Genomic DNA, 20441 nt, shown 5'->3' with positions numbered 1-20441 from the left:
TATATATATATGTATGTGTGTGTGTGTGTGTGTATATATATATGTATATACATATATATATACATATATATACACATATATATATATGTGTATATATATATATATATATATATATTTTATTTTTATTTTTTTTGAGATGGAGTCTTGTGCTGTTGCCCAGACTGGAGTGCAGTGTCACACAATCTCAGCTCACTGCAACCTCTGCCTCCTGAGTTCAAGCAATTCTCCTGCCTCAGTCTTCTGAGTAGTTGGGACTGCAGGCGTCCACCACCATATCCGGCTAATTTTTGTATTTTTAGTACAGACATGGTTTCACCATGTTGGCCAGGCTGGTCTCAAACTCCTGACCTCAAGTAATCCACCTGCCTTGGCCTCCCAAGGTGCTGGAATTAGAGACCTGGACCACTGTGCCCAGCCTTGTTCTTGTTTTGAGAGAGATTTTTGATAATTCCAGATTATCATTATTTCCTCTTAGCTCTTTGAAGAAATTTCACCCCTGTGACTTATTTGCTCTGTGATGTTGCTCAAGTGTTTTAGAGATAATGTAGTCATCTTATGGGTGATAAGGAGGATCAAATATATATAAAGCACTTACTCATGTTTCTAACACATATTTATCACTGTGTAAATAAATAACCTTATTTTTCGTTTTTCCCACTTCTTTTTTTCTTATAATTCTTATTATTGCCAGTGTTGCTCAGCAATTCACTGAAATGCATCTAAGTAAAACTTTTATTTATACCACGGTTTATTCTGTTTGGTATACATTTTTCTGTCCAAATAGGTGGTTCTGGGTCTCAAATTTTCTAGCTTCTGTACATTCTTAACCCTTAAATCTTTTAATGTTGCATCTATCTCTTTATTTCTAGTCTCCTCTGGAGTTTTGGTTAGGAAAATATACTTTTTAATTGTATCCTTTACATTTTTAAACATCTGTACTTTGTTCAGTACCTCATCTGTCTCTAGTTGAGATTTTTTTTTTCAAAATTGTACTTTATTTATTTTTATTTTTTATTTCCATACGTTTTTGGGGACCAGGTGGCGTTTGGTAACATGAATGAGGTCTTTAGTGGTTTCTGAAGTTTTGGTGCACCCATCACCCAAGCAGTTACACTATACCCAATTTGTAGTCTTATGCCCTTCATCCCACTTCCACCCTTTTCTCCAAGTCTCCAAAGTCCATTGTATCATTCTTATGCCTTTGCAGCTTCGTAGCTTAACTCCCACCTATGAGTTCGAACATATGTTTGTTTATTTCGTTTTTTTAAGATTTATTTTCAATTAATTTACGCTGAATTTTGCTGTTTCTCATATGCTAATTAACCCATCAATTAATTTCTTAATTTCAACAATTTGATTTTTAAAAATTTCTAAATGTGTTTTTTCCTCAGATTTGTGATTCATGTTATAAGCTTATGTGGTTTGATCTTTTTATTACATCTGTTATTTCCTTATAGACTTATAGTTATATTTTATACCCTTTAATTATAACAACGGGTGTCCTTCAGGGTATATGTATTTGTTAATTTTAATAGGTCAACCTTGCTTATGGCTTCTTATTTCCTATTATGTGTTTGAGAATATTTTTGTCAGCTCATACTTGGTTGAATGTTATTTGTGGGATGCTGAGTAGCTAATTTCAGGTAACTTGGGCTGTATACCAACAGCCTGGATCCACATTATTAGTCAGCTCAGGGTGCCATAACAAAGTAACATAGACTGGGTAGCTCAAATAACAGAAATTAATTTCTCACCATCCTGCAGGCTAGAAGTCTAAGATCAGAGTGCCAGCTGATCAGGTTCTGGTGAGGGGCCCATTTCTTGGCTTGTAAATGGCTGCCTCCTTACTGTGTCCTCACAATGCAGGGAGAGAGTTACTTCCAGTTTCTTCCTCTTACTATGAAGACATTAATCCCATTAGTTCCCATGCTCATGACCCTGTCTAAAGCTAGTTATTTGCCAGAGACCCTACTTCCAAATACTACCTCATTGGAATTAGGGTATCAACATATGGATCTGGAGAAGAGGTGGCACAATCAGTCTGTGGTGTTCAATTTTGCTCTTTTCGAGAGTTTTGGTTCCTTCTATTTGTGTAGTGCCTAGGGAAACTCTGATCTTTTGCATCTCTTAAAGCTTACCTTTTGGATTTCAGTGTACCATTGTTTTTCTCTCAGCCCTCAGAAATAGCCTTTATTTTTTCATGAACCAAAGGTATACAGTTTTCTATATTTCAAGCTATGTCTTTTGAAAGGCAAAATCATTTCCAAAGAATATTCAGAAATTTTTATGTGATATATTTTGGATTTAGTATATGATCTCTAACCTGAATATATTGAAAACTTATGGGAATATTGTTTATTGTTGATTAAATATCACTTATGGTACTCACAAAGAATTAATACTTCATTCTAGTTGTAATTATTCCAGTGAGATTTTTTTTTTCCTGGCACATAGTTTAAAGCATGAAAGAGGCATATAAAACTTATATGAGAGAGTTTTTCAGCCATAGGCAGAAACATACCACAATAATTTTTATTTTGTGCCAAGGATTTTGGACCATAAAACATTATACACATTGGAAAGATAGATCTGAAAAAGAGACATGCTTAATACTTTTTAATTTTTTATTGGCATGTTTTTAGATAAGTGTATCAATCTTTAATATTAAAAACTAAAGTGGTGAATGACAAATGTGCAACCAAGCAGTTGTGGCCAACGCAGTTTTTGCTGTCTATCTATTGATGAAGGGACTAGCTGCCATTTGGCGATTTTTCAGCCAGTCAATTTGAAAAATAAATTGGACATTCTTTTCTAACTTAAATGAGAATATCCTCACTATATAATCTGCCTTCTCTCAAGAAACTTCAAGCTCTTCCTCTCTAATGGTGGCCGTTTATCCACTGCATCTAAAAATTGCTTTTCCCTCTTGATGAAAAATGCTCAAACCTATGAGCAAGAAAACAAAATATTTTTTTGATCTTAGTATTCCCTCTGTTAAAGATGCCAGGAACTTTTTCTTCATTCATGCATGCATTTATATATTTACTTACTCTAAAGCATTTACTAAGCACTTTAATTGGTCAGTCATAAGGCTTGATGCTGTAGAAACAGAGATGAAACACAGTTATCTATCATAAAACAGTCTGGCAGGGAGGGGGATAAATAAGTGGTTTATTATAATTTGGTGGCAGAAAGTACCTAAGGGAACACATTTAAGAAGCATGTATTGCAGAAGGATGTCTTTCTTTCTTTCCTTTGTTCCTCCTCTCCTTCCCCTTCCCCATCCCCTTTCCCTTTTTCTTCCCCTTCCCTTTCCTGACTGAGTCTGACTCAGAACCCGGGCACTCTCAGCTCACTGCAACCTCCGCCTCCCAGGTTCAAGCAATCCTCCTGCCTCCTCAGCCTCCCGAGTAACTGGGATTACAAGCACCCCCTGCCAGCATGCCCGGCTAATTTTTGTATTTTTAGTAGAGATAGGGTTTCACCATGTTGTCCAGGGTGGTCTCAAACTCCTGACCTTGTGATCTACCCACCTCGGCCCCCCAAACTGCTGGGATTACAGGCAAGAGCCACTGCGCCTGAGCCCGTCACCTACCCATTTCATAACTAGCTTTTGTGTCTACCACTTGAAAGCCACTGCTTTAAGATCTACTAATTACCTAAATGCAAAATTGAATGAGTTATGCTCAACCACCCAGAACTTAAAAATCTTTTTTATCTCTCATGATCTAATTCAAAGACACCTCATTCCGGATTCACTTCTTCCTTCATCCAAACTGCACCCTTGAAGCAGTTAATTAATCTAAACATAAGCAATGCTGACTGTTTCATACTGTATTATGTTTTTAAAATTGATTTAGCCCATGTCTAAATTTTTGTTGTTCTGAGGCCAGATTATCCACAGAGCCTAATATATACAACGCTAAACCAAACACGTGCTAACAAAAGCACTAATTTAGTGGATTAATCTAGAAAAATGTAGAAGAATTAATCTAGAAACTGCACTGCAGCAATTTCTCCCTTCCAATTACTAAGCAATTCAAGGTAGCAGTCATGTAGACTCAGATAAGGTAATAATATTTAGTCATTTAGATATGGCACTACGAGTAAAAATAATTCAGATACATATACATACACGCAAATTACTCAGAATGCAGTATTCATAAAAATTATGTTACTTTTAAAACAAGTTATCTTTTTGTATTTTTGCAAATAGTGGCAACAAACTGGCTACATCAAGTGGTGACACTACAGTTAAATTATGGGATCTATGTAAAGGCAACTGCATTTTGACGTTCGAAGGACATGGCCATGCAGTATGGTCCTGCACGTGGCACTCCTGTGGCGATTTTGTGGCCTCCTCCTCGCTGGATAAAACTAGTAAAATCTGGGATGTTAATAGGTAAGAAGTACTTTAAACATTACTAATCCTCTATGTTGATACATATACATGGGTAAAGTTGTTTTTTTTTTTTTTTTTCTCAAAGTAACCCCTGGGAAACATTAAAAGAAACTGTTAGTTGATAAGATTATAGAGAGCCACTTAAATGATCTTTGTGAAATCCATTTAGAACTCCATTAATCTTTGTTGATATAATAATTTCTTTCTAAATGTAAGTATCAAGATCAAGCGTGTGTAATAAGATTAGAATTGCTTCATCGAAAAGCTGTTTGTTTTAAGCAAGACAGAAACAAATACTTATTTTAAAGAGTTAGATTTTTTAGTTCTGCTGTCCACGGACTTGTTATCAGTCTGTACTATTGAATTTAATAGGTTAATGAACATAAATATAACATAAATAATTACTTGCTTTATGTTTAATTTGTTACGTCATGATAGTCTTGATTAAATATTTCTTGTTAATTCACAAATTGTAGGAAATAGCACACTATATTTTATGTAAAGTCCTATACATATCACATGAATGTAGAAGTTTGATGTTTTGATTTTAATTCAGGATAGACAAATTCATTCTGTTTAAAATATTGAAATTACTATCGCCCATATATTTTTGGATGTTCATTACATTCTGTTAGGTTTGCAAATATTATACAAAGAAGTAAATTTAGCTACCATCAAATATACTAATAGCTTCAGCTAAGGGGTTGTATATCATCCCTCAGACTTTCTCAGCAGTCTGTGGTCCCAGCTCTGCAAGGGCCTCCATCCAAGCAGAGAAACGCCCACAGCAGCAGAGAAGTGCCCTTTTCTCAGAGTGCTGAGGTTCAGTTTTGAAGGCCTCCCTCTTCAAGGGTCTAAGTTTTAATAATTCTACCTTATTCCCTGTGTTCGCTCAGTCCTAGGGGTGGTAGCTCTTCCTTGAAGTGGTTATCTCCATGATACTTTAGTGTTCTCCTTTCCCTTCTTCAGCAACTTTATTCAGTGTTAACCATCCTGTATGTGAAATTATTAACGTTACAATGATAGGTGCAAGTTCCATTCCCTGACTAGTCCTTGAAAGATCTGGGGCATTCGTGGATAAGTAGCTTAATCCACCTGAGTTATAAAGCTATCCTCAAATAAAATTAAGCACACTCCATAGGAGAAAATATGACTATAAATAATATATTTAGACCTATTTCTATCTGAAATAGTGACAATTTCAGATAAGTTTTCATTCTCAGATGGGTACTTTTTCTTTATCTGGAATATCCAATCATGTATAATTCTTAATTTATTATATTTCTGTAATATGTGACCAGATTTCATAAATAGTTATTATAATATATTAATGGAATTTCAACACTAGTATTTAATTTGAATTTTGTTATCACTTTAGACTTGGTTGAGGATTCTAATAGAAAATGGTGATCTATTCTGAAAAATAATATGTCTTTAGAACTCTTAACTACCCAGGCTGTTCAAAAGCAAACTATGGTTAAAAAATGAGTACTCAGTAGTCTCAGCCCTGCTTGTAATGATTTCAAACACTTTGACTTGACAACTTTTCTTTATGACCCTGATATCTAAATACTGACTTCCCATTGATGCCCAATACATCTTGATATAACAGATCAAAATTGCTTCTGATTGATGCCAAAATTCTTTAAACTTCAAGTTTCCAATCACTGTCAAGAGCTCACTTTCATCATCAAGGACAAAGAAATTGTACTAATTTTGAAGTTGAGGTAGTGGACAAATATTTGCAAATAAGGTAGATACTGATTGTTTCTATAGTGGCTATTGATATGTCTTTCAGAGTCTCAGAGTACCAAGCTCCAATTTATAATTACTCTCAGATCAATACTGTGTAGATAAATCTAAAACTAGTGTCTTCCTTCAAAATATCATAGGTTATGGTTATTTGAACTGGCTTAGTGACTTAAGGCAAGAGGTTGTCTTGATTACATGGATGGTGGTGGAGTTATACAATGCTATGTCATATATTCTTTGATTGATACTGCATAGTTTTGTTTGTTTGTTTGTTTTTGGAGACTGAGTCTTGCTCTTTTGCCCAGGCTAGAGTACAGGGCTTAATCTCAGCTCACTGCAACCTCCATCTCCTGGATTCAAGTAATTCTCCTGCCTCAGCCTTCCATGTAGCTGGGACTGCAGGCACGTGCCACCACATCCTGCTAACTTTTGTATTTTTAGCGTAGACAGGGTTTCACCATGTTGACCAGGCTGGTCTCAAACTCCTGACCTCAGGTGATCTGCCTGCCTCGGCCTCCAAAAGTGCTGGGATTACAGGTGTGACCCACCACACCTGGCCATGCTGCACAGTTCTTAATAAATAACAAATTTATATTGGTAGAAAGTATTAGTCACCAGAGAAGAAAGGGTTTAGAGTAACATCTTCTCCTTTCCCACCCATCCTTTTCTTTAAACTTCTGGCTCTGTCTTGAATATCCTTTGATTGATGTTCTATCCCTAGCCCTGCAACTGTTCCTGAAATGGTTGGTCCTTCATAAGACTATCCATTTAACTCCTCACCAAAAAGTTGAATCACTGTCCAGCATAAACAATGTAAAATAATCAGATCAAGATTCATATTTACTGCGTGCTAATCAGAATCTGTGAACAATTGTCTGACACTCGATCTGAATAAGTCCATACTCTACAAGGTTTCTCTGGATAATTAACAGTAGCATTTTGATTATCTTTTGTATAATCAGGTATATAAATTGTTAGGTATTTCACTTAGTGGTCGTTTGAACACACACACACACACACACACACACACACACACACACACACACACCAGTGTAATCCAAACAGAGAGTGCTTGGCACATGGTGGTTTGGTTACATAAATGAATGGAGTAAGTCAGTAAGTAAATATTGCAAAAATGCTCTAAATATACTCCCTGCCCCATCCACATTCAACAAACTATAATACAATTATGCTGTCTTATCCTACATGAATCAATAAAATGATGAAAATGGGGTAGAAAAATCAGAAAATATCTCAGCTATAAAAAATAATTTGTGTTTCTTTAGAGGCATTTGTGCATAACATTAATCAATAAGTATTCAAGAAATGACTTAACAGTGTTAGACTTTGTTATAGACCTATGACAGTTTTCATACTCAACCACTGCCCTCAATGAGGTTACAAGTAATTTTAAAATACAGCAATTTTGAAGCAATAAGGGAATATGCAATGCAACTGCCATTTATATACATAATATCAGATCAGGTATTCTAGTTGACTGCTGGCTGCTCTTCTTCCAAGGTAGCTGGATATTTGGATGAGCAGTTAATATCACACTGTTACTCTGATATTTGGAAGGCATACTGTGTGCCTACTTAGCTTTTAGCTTTAAGGAAAAGGGGTTGGAAACAGCCAAATTATTACTGAATGTAGCTATTCCAGCTGCTTTAACAAGGTGTTACACAGGCAAGAATTGGGTGGTTTGTACCAAGGATAGTAGGAAACAGAGGGACTTGTAAAATTCACATGGTTAGCCTCACAGGTTTATTTATTTGCTAAAGATCCAACAAATATGCATTGACCACTTGTTTTGTCCTATGCCTTATTCTAGTTACTAAGCTATAGCAGTGAGTAAAATACACAAAAACTTCTGACCTCATGTTGATGGCATTCTTTTGGGAGGCATAAAATAAGCCAAATGGAAAATGACAATAATTAATATTTACATATAATATTTAAAGATGACAAATTTTGTAGAAAAAAATAGAAAAAATAATGAATAATCACATATAATATGGAGAGATGACAAATTTTGCAGAGAAAAATATAGAGCACAGAAGATGAAAAGGAATAGCAGGCATTGAAAAGATTGCAATTTTAAACAGGAAGGTAGAGAAAATTCTTGTTATAAAGTTGACATTTGGATAACCTGAATAAGGTGAAGCAGCAAGCCAAGCAGATATTTGAGAGGAGAATATTCGAAGCTCTTCTGATCAGGAAGCTTTCCTATGATGGTAGCAAGACCCATGTGACTGCTGAAGAGCCAAGGGGCCAGCATGATTGGAATAAAGTGAGCAGATGAGTGAATGGTAGGGGTAAGGCAGTTAAATGAGTATGTACATAAAACATAGGGCCTTATAACCCCTGTCAATTACTTTGACCTTTATTCTCAATGAAATGGGAAACGATTAGAGGGTTTTGAGCAGAAGAGTCTCAATCTTTTTGTAGGCTAATAAGACGACTCTGGTTACTGTTTTGAGATGAGATAGTGGCAGAGGAGGGGTGGAAGCTTAAAAGCAGGTACAAGCAGAAAGATCAATTGGGGAACAGTTGTAACAATCCAGGTCAAAGATGGAGAAGGTTTCAGCCATGATGAGAATAGTGAAGGTAATAAAGATTGTATTCTGGATAGATTTGAAAAATAAAAACAGGAGTTTCTGAAACACTGGGAATTGTGAGAGAGAGAAAACAAATGACCTGTTACATTTTCACAAACCTGATAGGCAAAAGGCTCATTCTTGTTACACTGGAATGCTGATACAAACATTATGAAAGGCTTTTCCAACCAAGTGTATCAACTCGTGATCCAGAAAGCATGATAGAATGAGGAATACCTTCTTATTGTTCATGTAACATTTCCATTCAAGAAAATGGAATGTTTCCCTTCTGCTTACTTCCTGGCATCATTTCCTTTTTAATTTAATAATTCTGTAGCCAGTCATAACCCCTGTGCTGGATGACTGAAACAGAAGTCTGTTTGTAAAGAAAACAGATAAGTTAAGGAGGAAATGTGAACTATTGAGATTGTTATGATGAATTATCTTCTGTTAATGATATATACTATTATTTTGGAGGGAAAGGCAAATAATGAACGAAAGTGAACTCTAAAATTACAGAAATTTTCTTATGACAAAACCAATAATAATAAGATAGCCCCAAACTAGTAATACAATGAAGTTTAGTATTTATAATGCAAAATGTTGCATCAATGTATTTTACATTCTTTATGTTTCATTTGCCAAGTTGGCTATGCTAGCAAAGGAGGATATATTGTATATAATATTAATGGGTTTTAAACACAATAATATAAGAAGTATCAAGACTCAAGGGCATGGATTGTTGATACTTTAATACCTGTCTTATATTGTAAAGATCCCCACTTTGCCTTCTGATGCTTGATAAGGCACCCAAGGAATATATTAATAGACTGTAATGCTGAAACATAATTATATTACAGTATAAGAAATGGCAAGATACTTAACCTCTTGTGATCAGTTTCTCCTGTTACACTAGGATAATTAATTATTGCAACTTCTTGGATTTTCAAGTATATTCAAATGAATTGTTTCCCCTTGACATATGGGCTTGAAATGATATCTAAGTATTATAAGGCATAAACAGATACATAAGCACAAAAAGTGAAGAAAAAATATGGCACATGTTTTTTCAGTTTCATTTCCTCCCCAAAAGTACATAATTAATTAGCACTATTCAAGAAACATCTTCTTTATGAACAAAATTGTATTAAAGCTAAAGTTCAGATTTCATTTAGCAAGTTATGTCATGATTGAAAAATTGAGAATCTCTCTCTTATTCAATATGGCTTTGTGTGTATGTGTGAAGAATGTCACAAGCAAGTGTCCACGACAATAAACTTGATGTGTTCTTTGATACCAATATACATGGATCAATAAATATAAATGGTAAATGTAATTAGGGTTTTAAAATTCATTCCTATTCCTTTCTACAGAAAATGTTATTACATATCAATGAATTGTATAATTTGTATCTAACATGCTATATAGTATACATTTGTTATCTCATAAACGAAAAAAAGCTCTATGTTAGAAATTAGAATGAGTATAAATGAAACTAAGGATATTCCAATGAAAGTGAATATATGTATTTTATAACGATAAATTTCTGCTTTATTACTGCCAATCAAAGCAAGAACTTTACCATGGAAAATAAGCAACACCTTTTCTCCAACGCTGCACAAATAATCTGGTAAATGGACAAGTCTTAGTCATCTTCAGTGCTGATTACTAAAAGGGTTTAGTATATTTCTACACTAATATAGTTAAAATAAAATGACATGTAGCCATAGTCCACCTGAGGTAATAAATGAAAATCACATTTGTTCTATATTTAAGATTTAATTGTACATGTATGCATGTGTGTGTTTATTCTCACATATTTATGTATATACACTTATTTGTACTGGTGAAATAAGTTTAAATATTCAACTCAGTTAATTTTAGAGTGACAAAAACTGTAATTATTTATGTTAAATATTTTAAATCTCAATCAAAATATTATATGTTATCTATGACTCCAAAACCAAGCTTGTTTAAAAATCATTTATTTGAGACAGTGAACACTATCATCATATCCCTAAAACATTATTTTTAGAATTATTAAAACACTTTTAATTTAAAGGAAAATTTGAGATTTGATTCAATTACTATGGAAACACATCAAATGTCCAGGAGCATCAAATCAAAATAAAAGAAGTATACTGGTTACAAAACATAAAAAAAAATTGCAAGCAATACAATTTTTGCAGAATTAAACTAAAGACTTTTTATTTTTACATTATATTGTTATATGGAAAATCATTTCTATTTAGATAATAAAGATGATTTTGTTCTCTTAAAGGATGAGAAAATACAATTTTCATAGAAATTTTAAGTAATGTTACCTCCCATGGTCTGACATGAATTTGTGCAAAATCCTAACATTTATCAAAAAGAACAGAACTTGTTCGCTTGTGTTCGGGGTAAAAAAGGTAGACCAGACCATCTTCAGTCAAGGAACCAGGGAATAATCTTTGGTCTCCTCACAACCTAGAATGAGCCATGAGGGAAACAATATCTCCAGCAGAATTCCACCTTCTAGAAAAATATCCTTTCCTGATTCTTTTCCATACTCTTTGCATCCTTCACTAAATTTGACAGCTAATTACTGAAAATCATTCTTACTTAGAAATTGATTATTTATTTACTTACCCAATATTTACCAACCATGTGCCAAGTCATATCCGTGGAGCTGCGGATATAGCACTGAATGGAATGGCCCAGACTCTTGCCCTTCCGGAGCTTACATTATAGAGAAAAGTGCCACTGGGTTATCTGTGCCTTATAAATCATTAGACAAACTCCCTGACGTGGCCATTGATCAAAAGATTAATTCCTTTCTGCCAGCGATGAAAAGGGAATATCACTGAGAGTGACTGTCTTTCTGAGATGTCGTGAATGAATCCTAGTTCTCTATTATAAACAGAAAGAATTAAGAACCTTCGGAGTAATAAGCCACCAATGAGGTGAACATTAAAAATGGTGCCAAGCCTTCTTATCTTTACAAAGATGATTTTTGTTTTCACTAGCATTAGAATTCTTTTCAGTTACCTGTCACACATAAACCACTCAATTAAGATCATTTGAAGCAGTTTTCACATGAAGAGCAAACTTTCCTGAGATGGCTCTATTTCAATTTGTTTTGGGTTTATTATGTCAATTTGTTTTGTTTTGAGTAAGGAAGAAAATGGTGAATTTTAGAAAAGTACACATTAGCAAGACTCAATATAAAATACTATTCAGCAAGAACAATTAGAGATAATCATATGAAGATGTGCTGTATCCCAACTTGTTTATGTTTAACATTTTTACCTCTGGATAGCAAAATTTATGTCTTACATATGCAGAGAAATTCAGAGGGATCCAAAAATAGTTTTTTTATTATTTATTGTTGAAGATGTTGGATGACTTATAGTTATCTTTTGTATTTTGTTTCAATACATGTCCTAGTAAAATTCCTTATCTACAAATTCAAGGCATACACGTACTATTGAAAATTTATGGTAATTATATAAATATGCATTTGAAAAGGTACAAAATTTTAGCTTAGAAACACAAAACATACAATTATTTAACAGCCATAACTACCATTAAAAAAAGTGGGCATTTTACTGTTTAAAATTAGCTGTGCCAAAATATCTGACAAGTTTATAAAAGACTGATAATTCCAATTTTAGAGGTGACATATAATTTATTTCATTGTATATTTTCTAGCTATTTTGTGAAAAATTTAAAAAGCTTTTTTAGAGATGGCATCTTGCTGTGTTGCCTGGGCTAGAGTGCAGTGGTACCATCATAGCTCGCTGTAGCCTGGAACTCTCGGTCTCAAGCTATCCTCCTGCCTCAGCCTCCTGAGTAGCTAAGACTACAGGCAGGCACAACTACACCTGGGTAATTATTTATTTATTTGTATTTTTCTAAGAAATAGGGATTTCATTATGCTGCCCAGGCTGGTGTCCAATCAGTGGTCCCGATGGATCCTCTTGCCTCATTCTCCAGAGTTGAGATGATTACAGGCAAGAGCCACACACTCCCGGCCACAAACCAAATGCACTTAGAAAATATTAATACCAGTATCTCCAGAATAAATTAACTTCACTACTTTATGTTCATAAATTAATGTAGCATATGTCTGCAAAACTATAATAATAAATTATATATCTGCACCCCAATAATACTATGTTCTTAACCTTTATGAATTGTAAATCTCTTATACAAATAACATTTTAATTAACAGACACATAAATTATATATGCAATAACTTCTTACCCCTTACTCTTATTTCCTTATAACTTATTTATAAATAGGCTACATTGTGTTATACTTGAGGCTTTCATTGATATCTCTAACAACAAATTATTTCTTCATTACAGATCTATGCTCATATTCTTAAAAACCACTAAGAAACCAATCCCTAAATTGAAAATGATGGTTCATCTTCTCCTATGAGGCCATTGGGATTAATCTCATTAAACTAACAGCCTTATTTATATGGGTCACCACAAAAATGCCAGCCATTATATTCTAGATATTGTTCATATATCCACCAGCCAGACTCTCTCACTTAATTCTGATCTCCTTCCACTCTATGCCTTGAAATTAAATACCAATCATCAATAAAAATATTCTGTATCCTCAATCTCTTCAATGTAAAATTTATCTTCTTGCTTATACTGGCTATCCCTTGAGAATATCAATTCCCTTTTCTAATGAAGCCTGTAACTCCTTCTTTTTAATCCTTCTCTGGAGATTTATTACTCATAATGGATGTTAAGCATGTAGACACTGTCACCGAGGTACATAAATATAATTTATTTTAGAATTTTGTATACATATGTTAATTCACACACACACACACACACACACACACACACACACACGCACAGAGAGAGAGAGAGAGAGAGAGAGAGATCGTTCTTGTGATACTGACACAAATTTCGCCTACCACTGAACCGGCAGGTTTATTCACTAATGGGTTTCCCGTAGCCAAAACACAGAGCTTGGAACATACTGGGAAAGTAGTAAACATTTGTTGAATTAATATATTAACTAATAATTTATATTCTCTCCTGCTCTTCACTTACTTCTAGACCACTTTACTTCTTCTCTCCTCCCACAAAATTACAGCTTCTTATACGTACATGCTTTGAGACTATACCATTAGCCTCGTCTTCCATTTCAGTCATATACTGGCCTCTTTATCACTCTCATGATATTTTGAATAACGTAATAAGCACTTGACTTACTGTCCTCCATGGTTGCAACATAGATATTGAATCTAAGCAGAAAGTCCAGCTAACACACTAACCTCACAGTTGCTTACTCCCTTGTTTCCAACAACTCCCTTGTTTCTTGATTTTAGGTTTTCTACTCTGTGAACACTATTTCTTCTCTCTCCAGCTTGTATAATCTAATCACTCTGCAACAATTCTTTGATACTAGCAATGTTAGTAATTAATTGTTTCCACCACTTTTTTTTTTCCCTTGATAATAGCCTTCCTCTTCTTTCCTTCTTCTCCTGAGTAGATGCTAAGGTCTGTTCATGGCAATCTCTTCCTCACAGTTTCAATTTCCTGCCCTTCTCTTCTTCCACATTTCTTGTCTGTCAAAACCTCTACTCTGGCTAAACCTAATTATCTGCCTGCTTTGTTTACATCTGGTCAGCTGAGCATGACTAAGGAAAAAAATCAGAATTATGCTGATCTGTCTCATTTGACGTTTATAACCTCAAATCACAAGTTTAATTCAACAGAATTTCCTCTGTCAATTAACTTTCTACAATATGAGTATTTCATACCTTTCTCCTCCATATTCAGATCCCTAACAGTCCCCCACTCACTTTTTCGCTGTGTTGACAACATGGATTTTTATTTCACTGAGCAAATAGAAGAAATCAGGAGGGAACATTTTTATTCTTCCACCACCAAATTCATCAATGATTTATATTTCCTTTTTCTCTGGGTGTTGGCTGGGTATTTCTTCTGTTCTGCATTGACTTATCTGGAGCTGCGTAGTCTGAAATTGTCTTATTCACATGTTTGAAACTTCAGTTGGGATGGCTGGGGAAAGTTTCTCTGTGATATTTCCCAAATCATTTCAGAAATGGTCCAGCAGCAAGAAAAAGCAAGCTCCAATTAACAAGAACTCATTCAGACCTTTACTTGCCATTATATCATTGACCAAAGCAAGTCACATGGCCAAGATTAGAGTTCATGTGGGAGGGGAATACTCAAGAGTATGCATATAGGAAAAGATATAATGGTGATTGATATGGACTAAATGTTTGTGTCCTGCCAAAACTCATATGTTAAAGCCTAAAGCCCCATGTGATGATATTTGAAGGGGAGGCCCTTGGGAATTAATTAGGTCATGAAGGCAGAGCCCTCGTGAATGAAATTAGTGTCTGTATATAGGAAGAGACAAAAGACCTTACTTTCTTTGTTGTCCACCATGTGAAAATACAATGAGAAGATGGACATCTTCAAACCAGGAAGCGTACTTTCACCAAGCACTGGATCTCCTGGCAACCTCATCTTAGATTCCCTGGTCTCCAGAACTGTGAGAAATAAATGTTTGTTATTTACACCACTCCATCTTTGGTATTTTGTTATAACAGCCCAAACTAACTAATATAGAAATTGGTACTTAGAAGTGGAGTGCTACCATTTCAAATACCTAAAAATGTGGAAATGTCTTTGGAACTAGGTAATGGTTAGAAGCTGGAAGGATTTTAAGGTGCATGCTGAAAGAAGAAAATATTGTCATGAGGGGACCTATAAATGTGACTCTGGTAAGACCTCAGAAAGAGAGCTAGAAAGTTCTTGGTCTCTATCTTATTAGAGAATATGTAAATGATCATGTAATGTCAGCAGAAATATGGACAATATTTCAGAAATATGGACAATATTTCTGTCTGTGATCTCAGACAGAAATGGGGGAACATATTATTGGACAATGGAGAAAAGGCAGTCTTTGTTATAAAGTGGCAAGTTACTTGGCTGAATTGTATTCATGTTCTAGCATTTTGTGGAAGGTTGAATTTGCAAGCAATGCATGTGGATATTTAGCTAAAAAATTTTTAATTAAAGTTTTAAAGGAGCAGCTTGGTTCCTCCTGACTGCTTACAGTAAAGTATGATGAGCGAAAGGAATTGAAGAGAAAGAAAGAATCATTAAGCGAAAAGGAACCAAAACTTAGAGATTTGGAAAAGTCTCAGCCTGTCCATACTGCAGGGAATACAAAGTGTGTGATCAGGCTACCATTTGATAAGATTAGTATGAGTGAACCAAGAACCTAATCAACATCTCAACAGAAGCCAGGTATAGAGATGGAAATACATCACAGAAATAATGGCACCTGGGACTAAAAGTGAATAAAATACATAGATTTTTGGGGAATGTATTTTTTTTTTTTATGGCTGAGTCTTACTCTGTCACCCAGGCTGAAGTGCAATGATGCAGTCTCGGCTCACTGCAACCTTCACCTCCGGGGCTCAAGCAGTTCTCCTGCCTCAACCTCCCAAGCAGCTAGGACTACAGGCATACACCACTATGCCCAGCTAATTTTTGTAGTTTTACTAGAAACAGGTTTTCACCATATTAGTCAGGCTGATCTCGAACTCCTGACCTCGTGATCCACCCACCTCGGCCTCTCAAAGTGCTGGGATTATAGATGTGAGGCACTGTACTCGGCCTGTTGGGGAATTTTTTACAAAATATATTGCTAGAATGATTTTAGGCCAAATATATTTCTCTGCTGTGTATATTTAGATTATTCTTATTACTTTTTAGTGTCTCTTTATTTTGAATTTGTTTAAAACTGACAATAAATTTAAAAATGGTAGTTTTCAAGTACTCGTCACCCAAATTTTCCCAGTGATAATATCTTACATAACCATTGCATATTGTCAAAGTTAGGAAATTGACATTGGTGCAATATTGTTAACTCAAACTCAGACCTCAGTCATATTTCAGCAATACCTATATGGAGTTTGGTTGGTACATGTGTGTATAGTTCTACAAAATTTTACCACATGCGTAGATTAAAGCAACCAATGCAACCAGCACCATAATCAGGATACAGATTGGTCCATAACTATTTAAAAATTCCTTCATGTTACCTCTTAATTATCATACTGTCCTCCAACTCTTAACCCTTGGCAACCACTGATCTGCTCTCTATCACTATCATTTGAAATTAAACTTATATTAATAGAATCATATAGTATGTGACTTGGAATTTGCTTTTTTTCATTTAGCATAATGCCCTTGAAATTTATTCACCTATTGTGTATATCAATAATTTCTTTTTATTGCTGAATAATAGTCCATTGTATATATACACCATAGTTTATTCATCTATTCACTCCTTGAAGGAAATGTAGCATATTTACAGTTTGGAAAGATCACAAATATCACATGTAGGTTTTTATTTGAACATAAGTCTTCATTTATCTAGGATATATGTCCAAGAATGCAGTTGCTGGGTTGTATGTTAAGTATATGTTTAACATTATTTTTAAAAGTGAAAATTGTTTTTCTAGCCTAACTGTGCTATTTTATCCAAGGATTGGCATTGTTTCTCTGCATCCTTATCACATTTAGTACTATCAGTATTTCTTATCAGTATTTCTTATCTTTGCCATTCTAACATGTGTGTTGGTATCTCATAATGGTTTTAATTGCTATTCCTACCATGGCTAATAATGTCAGACATATTTTTATGTACTTACTTGCCATCTGTATGTGTTCTTTGGTGAAGTAACTTTAGTTTTTGGCCTATTTTCTAATTGGGTTGTTGGTTTTCTTAACTGTTGAGTTTCTGTTGAAAGTGCCCTGTGTATTCTGGATACACATTCTCTGTTAGGTCAAGGACATTTTTTTTGGCTTATAAATTTCTAATTTTTCCAACACCATATGATGAAATTTCGTAAGCAAAAATAAGCAAAGAAAGTACCTAATTTTTTAGAAAGGCACAGAAACAATTCCTTTGAGGAAAAAAGAAATCAGTAGTCTATATTTATGTGGGTCTATTTCTGGGTCTCTATTCTATTCTACTGATCTATGTATACTCTTTCACAAATATATAGTTTTGATTACTGTAACTATATAGTAAGTCTTAAAATCAGATAATGTGATTCTTTCAGCATTTTTTCTTTTTCTTTCAAAATTGTTTTGACTGTTCTATTTTCTTTGTCTTGCCAGTCCTATTTTCCCTCTAATCTAAAAATTACTGTAGCATGACTTTACTAATCATCAATTGCTATATTCCTTTTTCTAGTTAATTCTGCAGTTTTAAATTTTTGACTCTCAGTACTAATTTATTCCTCTAATTTATTCATGCTAACTTATCAGAATTAATTTCCCTTTAGACTCTTATCTAGCAATCCACCTATAGTTTTCCTTCAAGTTTGAGTTGGAGACTATTGTTTTCCAAGAAATATTCCTGTCTAACCACAAATTCCAACGGCTACACTCTTTTTTTTCCTTTTTAGGGTCAAACTGTGAGTTTTTAAGAACTTAAGCACACACAGATAAACACACATGCATTTCTGCATATAATTCAAAATTTAAAAGTTAAAACAAGCAGTAAAGGAACTATGTAACAAGAAGATCCCATTGATGCTATTCTATTTTCTCATATTTGGAATACTAAATTCTTTTAAAAATTCTCTCCCTCTCTTGCTCTCTAATTCTTTTTGTTTTTACCTTTGTCTTTATCCATCTCCCCAGTTTGATGCAGATGCTTTGCTGGTGGCTTAGGAATATGCATTATCTTTTTATTAAGTAATCTAACACTAGCTTTTATGAATAATTTGTTCTGTGTCATTAAGCATTCACATTTCTGCTCCAGTTCTCTTTATATTTGCTGTCTCTCTCTGCCATATGACAATCACCTGGTTTGTCTCTCTCTTTTAAACTACTCCATGGAGCCCCTAATAGTTATATACTGATGCCATATCATTTCATTCTCTGCCTCACGTTTTACTTTAGAATTTATTTTTAGATCTTTATCCCTTTTCAAAATAAATGTATTTTATACATATTCCTGTATATATTTCTGTTACATTTTTTTCCCAAAGACTGCAAACAGTTAAATTACTTGTCCAAGACTCCTCTCTTTTTAAAAAGGTACATATCCCTCAGTGCCCGAACTTAACTAAATGGCCTTCAAACTTCCTTTCATTATTGTATTCTGTGATAGGGTTTCTTTGACCTTGTGTTTGCATACCCATACTGAATGTGAACTAAATAATTCTGAGTACTTTTTGAAACCTTCTCTTTACAGTTTAGTAACATATTATTCAGAATACGGAGTAATGAGATTCTTCCTATTTAATGAAAATAATGCCTACAGTTTATCATTTTATGGAGCAGAGGCACTACTTAACTCAATAGTTCTTTTTACTGTACATTTTTTACTCATCCAACATGGCAAATCTCTGATGAATTAAAAACATTTTGCCAAACAGATTACAACACTTCACCTTCAAATGTATATTTGTTGGTATTGTGAGGTCTTTGGCACTCAACCTTGATCATCAAAGCAAATAAATTCTGACTGTAGGACTGACAGAATAGTCTCACTGAATATTTAATTCCAAATATTATTTACCATGCCTACATAGGCCTTTATTTTGATTGCATAATGAGGCATATGAAAGCACATTTTAGACTGACAAAATTAAATCCACACAGAAACTATGTGCAAAGGTGCTTGTGAACCTACATGCTGGTGAGAAACTGTGAAGCAAAATATTCAGGTTATTTTCTAAAATTAGCATTAATTAAAATCACTTCTTTCTGCTCCTTTAGCAAATATTTCCTGTATAACTATACTTCAGTGAGTACAATTCTTACATGTGTGAACAAAATGTAGCCTTTGTTCAGATGACAGAAAAATCCATAATGTTGGATCAGAAGTAACTGCAGCTTCCTTCACTGCATGTATCTGTAGTTAAGTGACATGAACTGACACATATGCCTTATTCATGAATTCTACAGCATGAGAAGGATTCACCTGAATATTAAACTGTTATAAACTGTTAATATATTCTAGATAGAATTAATTAAGCTGGTCACATTATTTCAAAGAAAAGGTTCATGCAATGTCTGCCTCATACGTTTCAATGCTTCTCATTTGGATTCCAGTTCCTGTGGCCTGCAGCAGTCTTTGCAAATGTATCTTTATTTTTCTTTATTCTTTTAAGAATTAAGAAAAAGGAGATTTGGAAAAACCTCAAAATTTCAAGTGTTTTTTTTCTGTTTACATAGTTACCGATGCTTTATTGTAACATGTGAGCTTTTTGAGGGGCACATACGTGCAGTCACAGTTCTCATTTCTAAGCCCTTCCTCTTCTTTGATCGTTTCAGCTGGAATACAGATCACACAGCCCTTTAACAATGAATTTTCCTGTTTAAAACTTGTGTAGGGCATTGTACTAACATCAGTAGCTTCTAAATTGCCTTTGTACTTTAAGATATTTTACAGATATTGTTTAGAAACAGCAATACTTCTGCCATAGTTTTCTTTCTTTCTTTCTTTCTCTTTCTTTTTTCTTTCTTTCCTTTCTTTTCCTTTCCTTTCCTTTCCTCTCTTTCTTTCTTCTCTTTTTCTTTCTTCTCTTTCTTTCTTTCCTTTCTTCCTTTCTTCCTTTCCCTTCCTTTCCCTTTTCCTTCCTTCCTTCCTTCCTTCCTTCCTTCCTTCCTTCC

General features: G+C 34.3%; 1 protein-coding gene across 1 annotated transcript in view; it reads left to right on the top strand.

Moving 5' to 3' along the window:
- SPAG16 (sperm associated antigen 16) overlaps window positions 1-20441 on the top strand; it is an 818550-nt gene that overhangs the window by 341265 nt on the left and 456844 nt on the right. The window contains exon 3 of the mRNA XM_032277663.1: window positions 4217-4402. Within this exon, the coding sequence (XP_032133554.1) occupies window positions 4217-4402 (186 nt within the window). The remainder of the gene's footprint in view (window positions 1-4216; window positions 4403-20441) is intronic.

Source organism: Sapajus apella, unplaced genomic scaffold (genome assembly GCF_009761245.1).
Source record: "Sapajus apella isolate SASKATOON/1434 unplaced genomic scaffold, GSC_monkey_1.0 scaffold10, whole genome shotgun sequence".
Lineage (NCBI taxonomy): Eukaryota > Metazoa > Chordata > Mammalia > Primates > Cebidae > Sapajus > Sapajus apella.
Note: the sequence above shows the minus strand (reverse complement) of the source record. Positions and strands in the feature narration are given on the sequence as shown.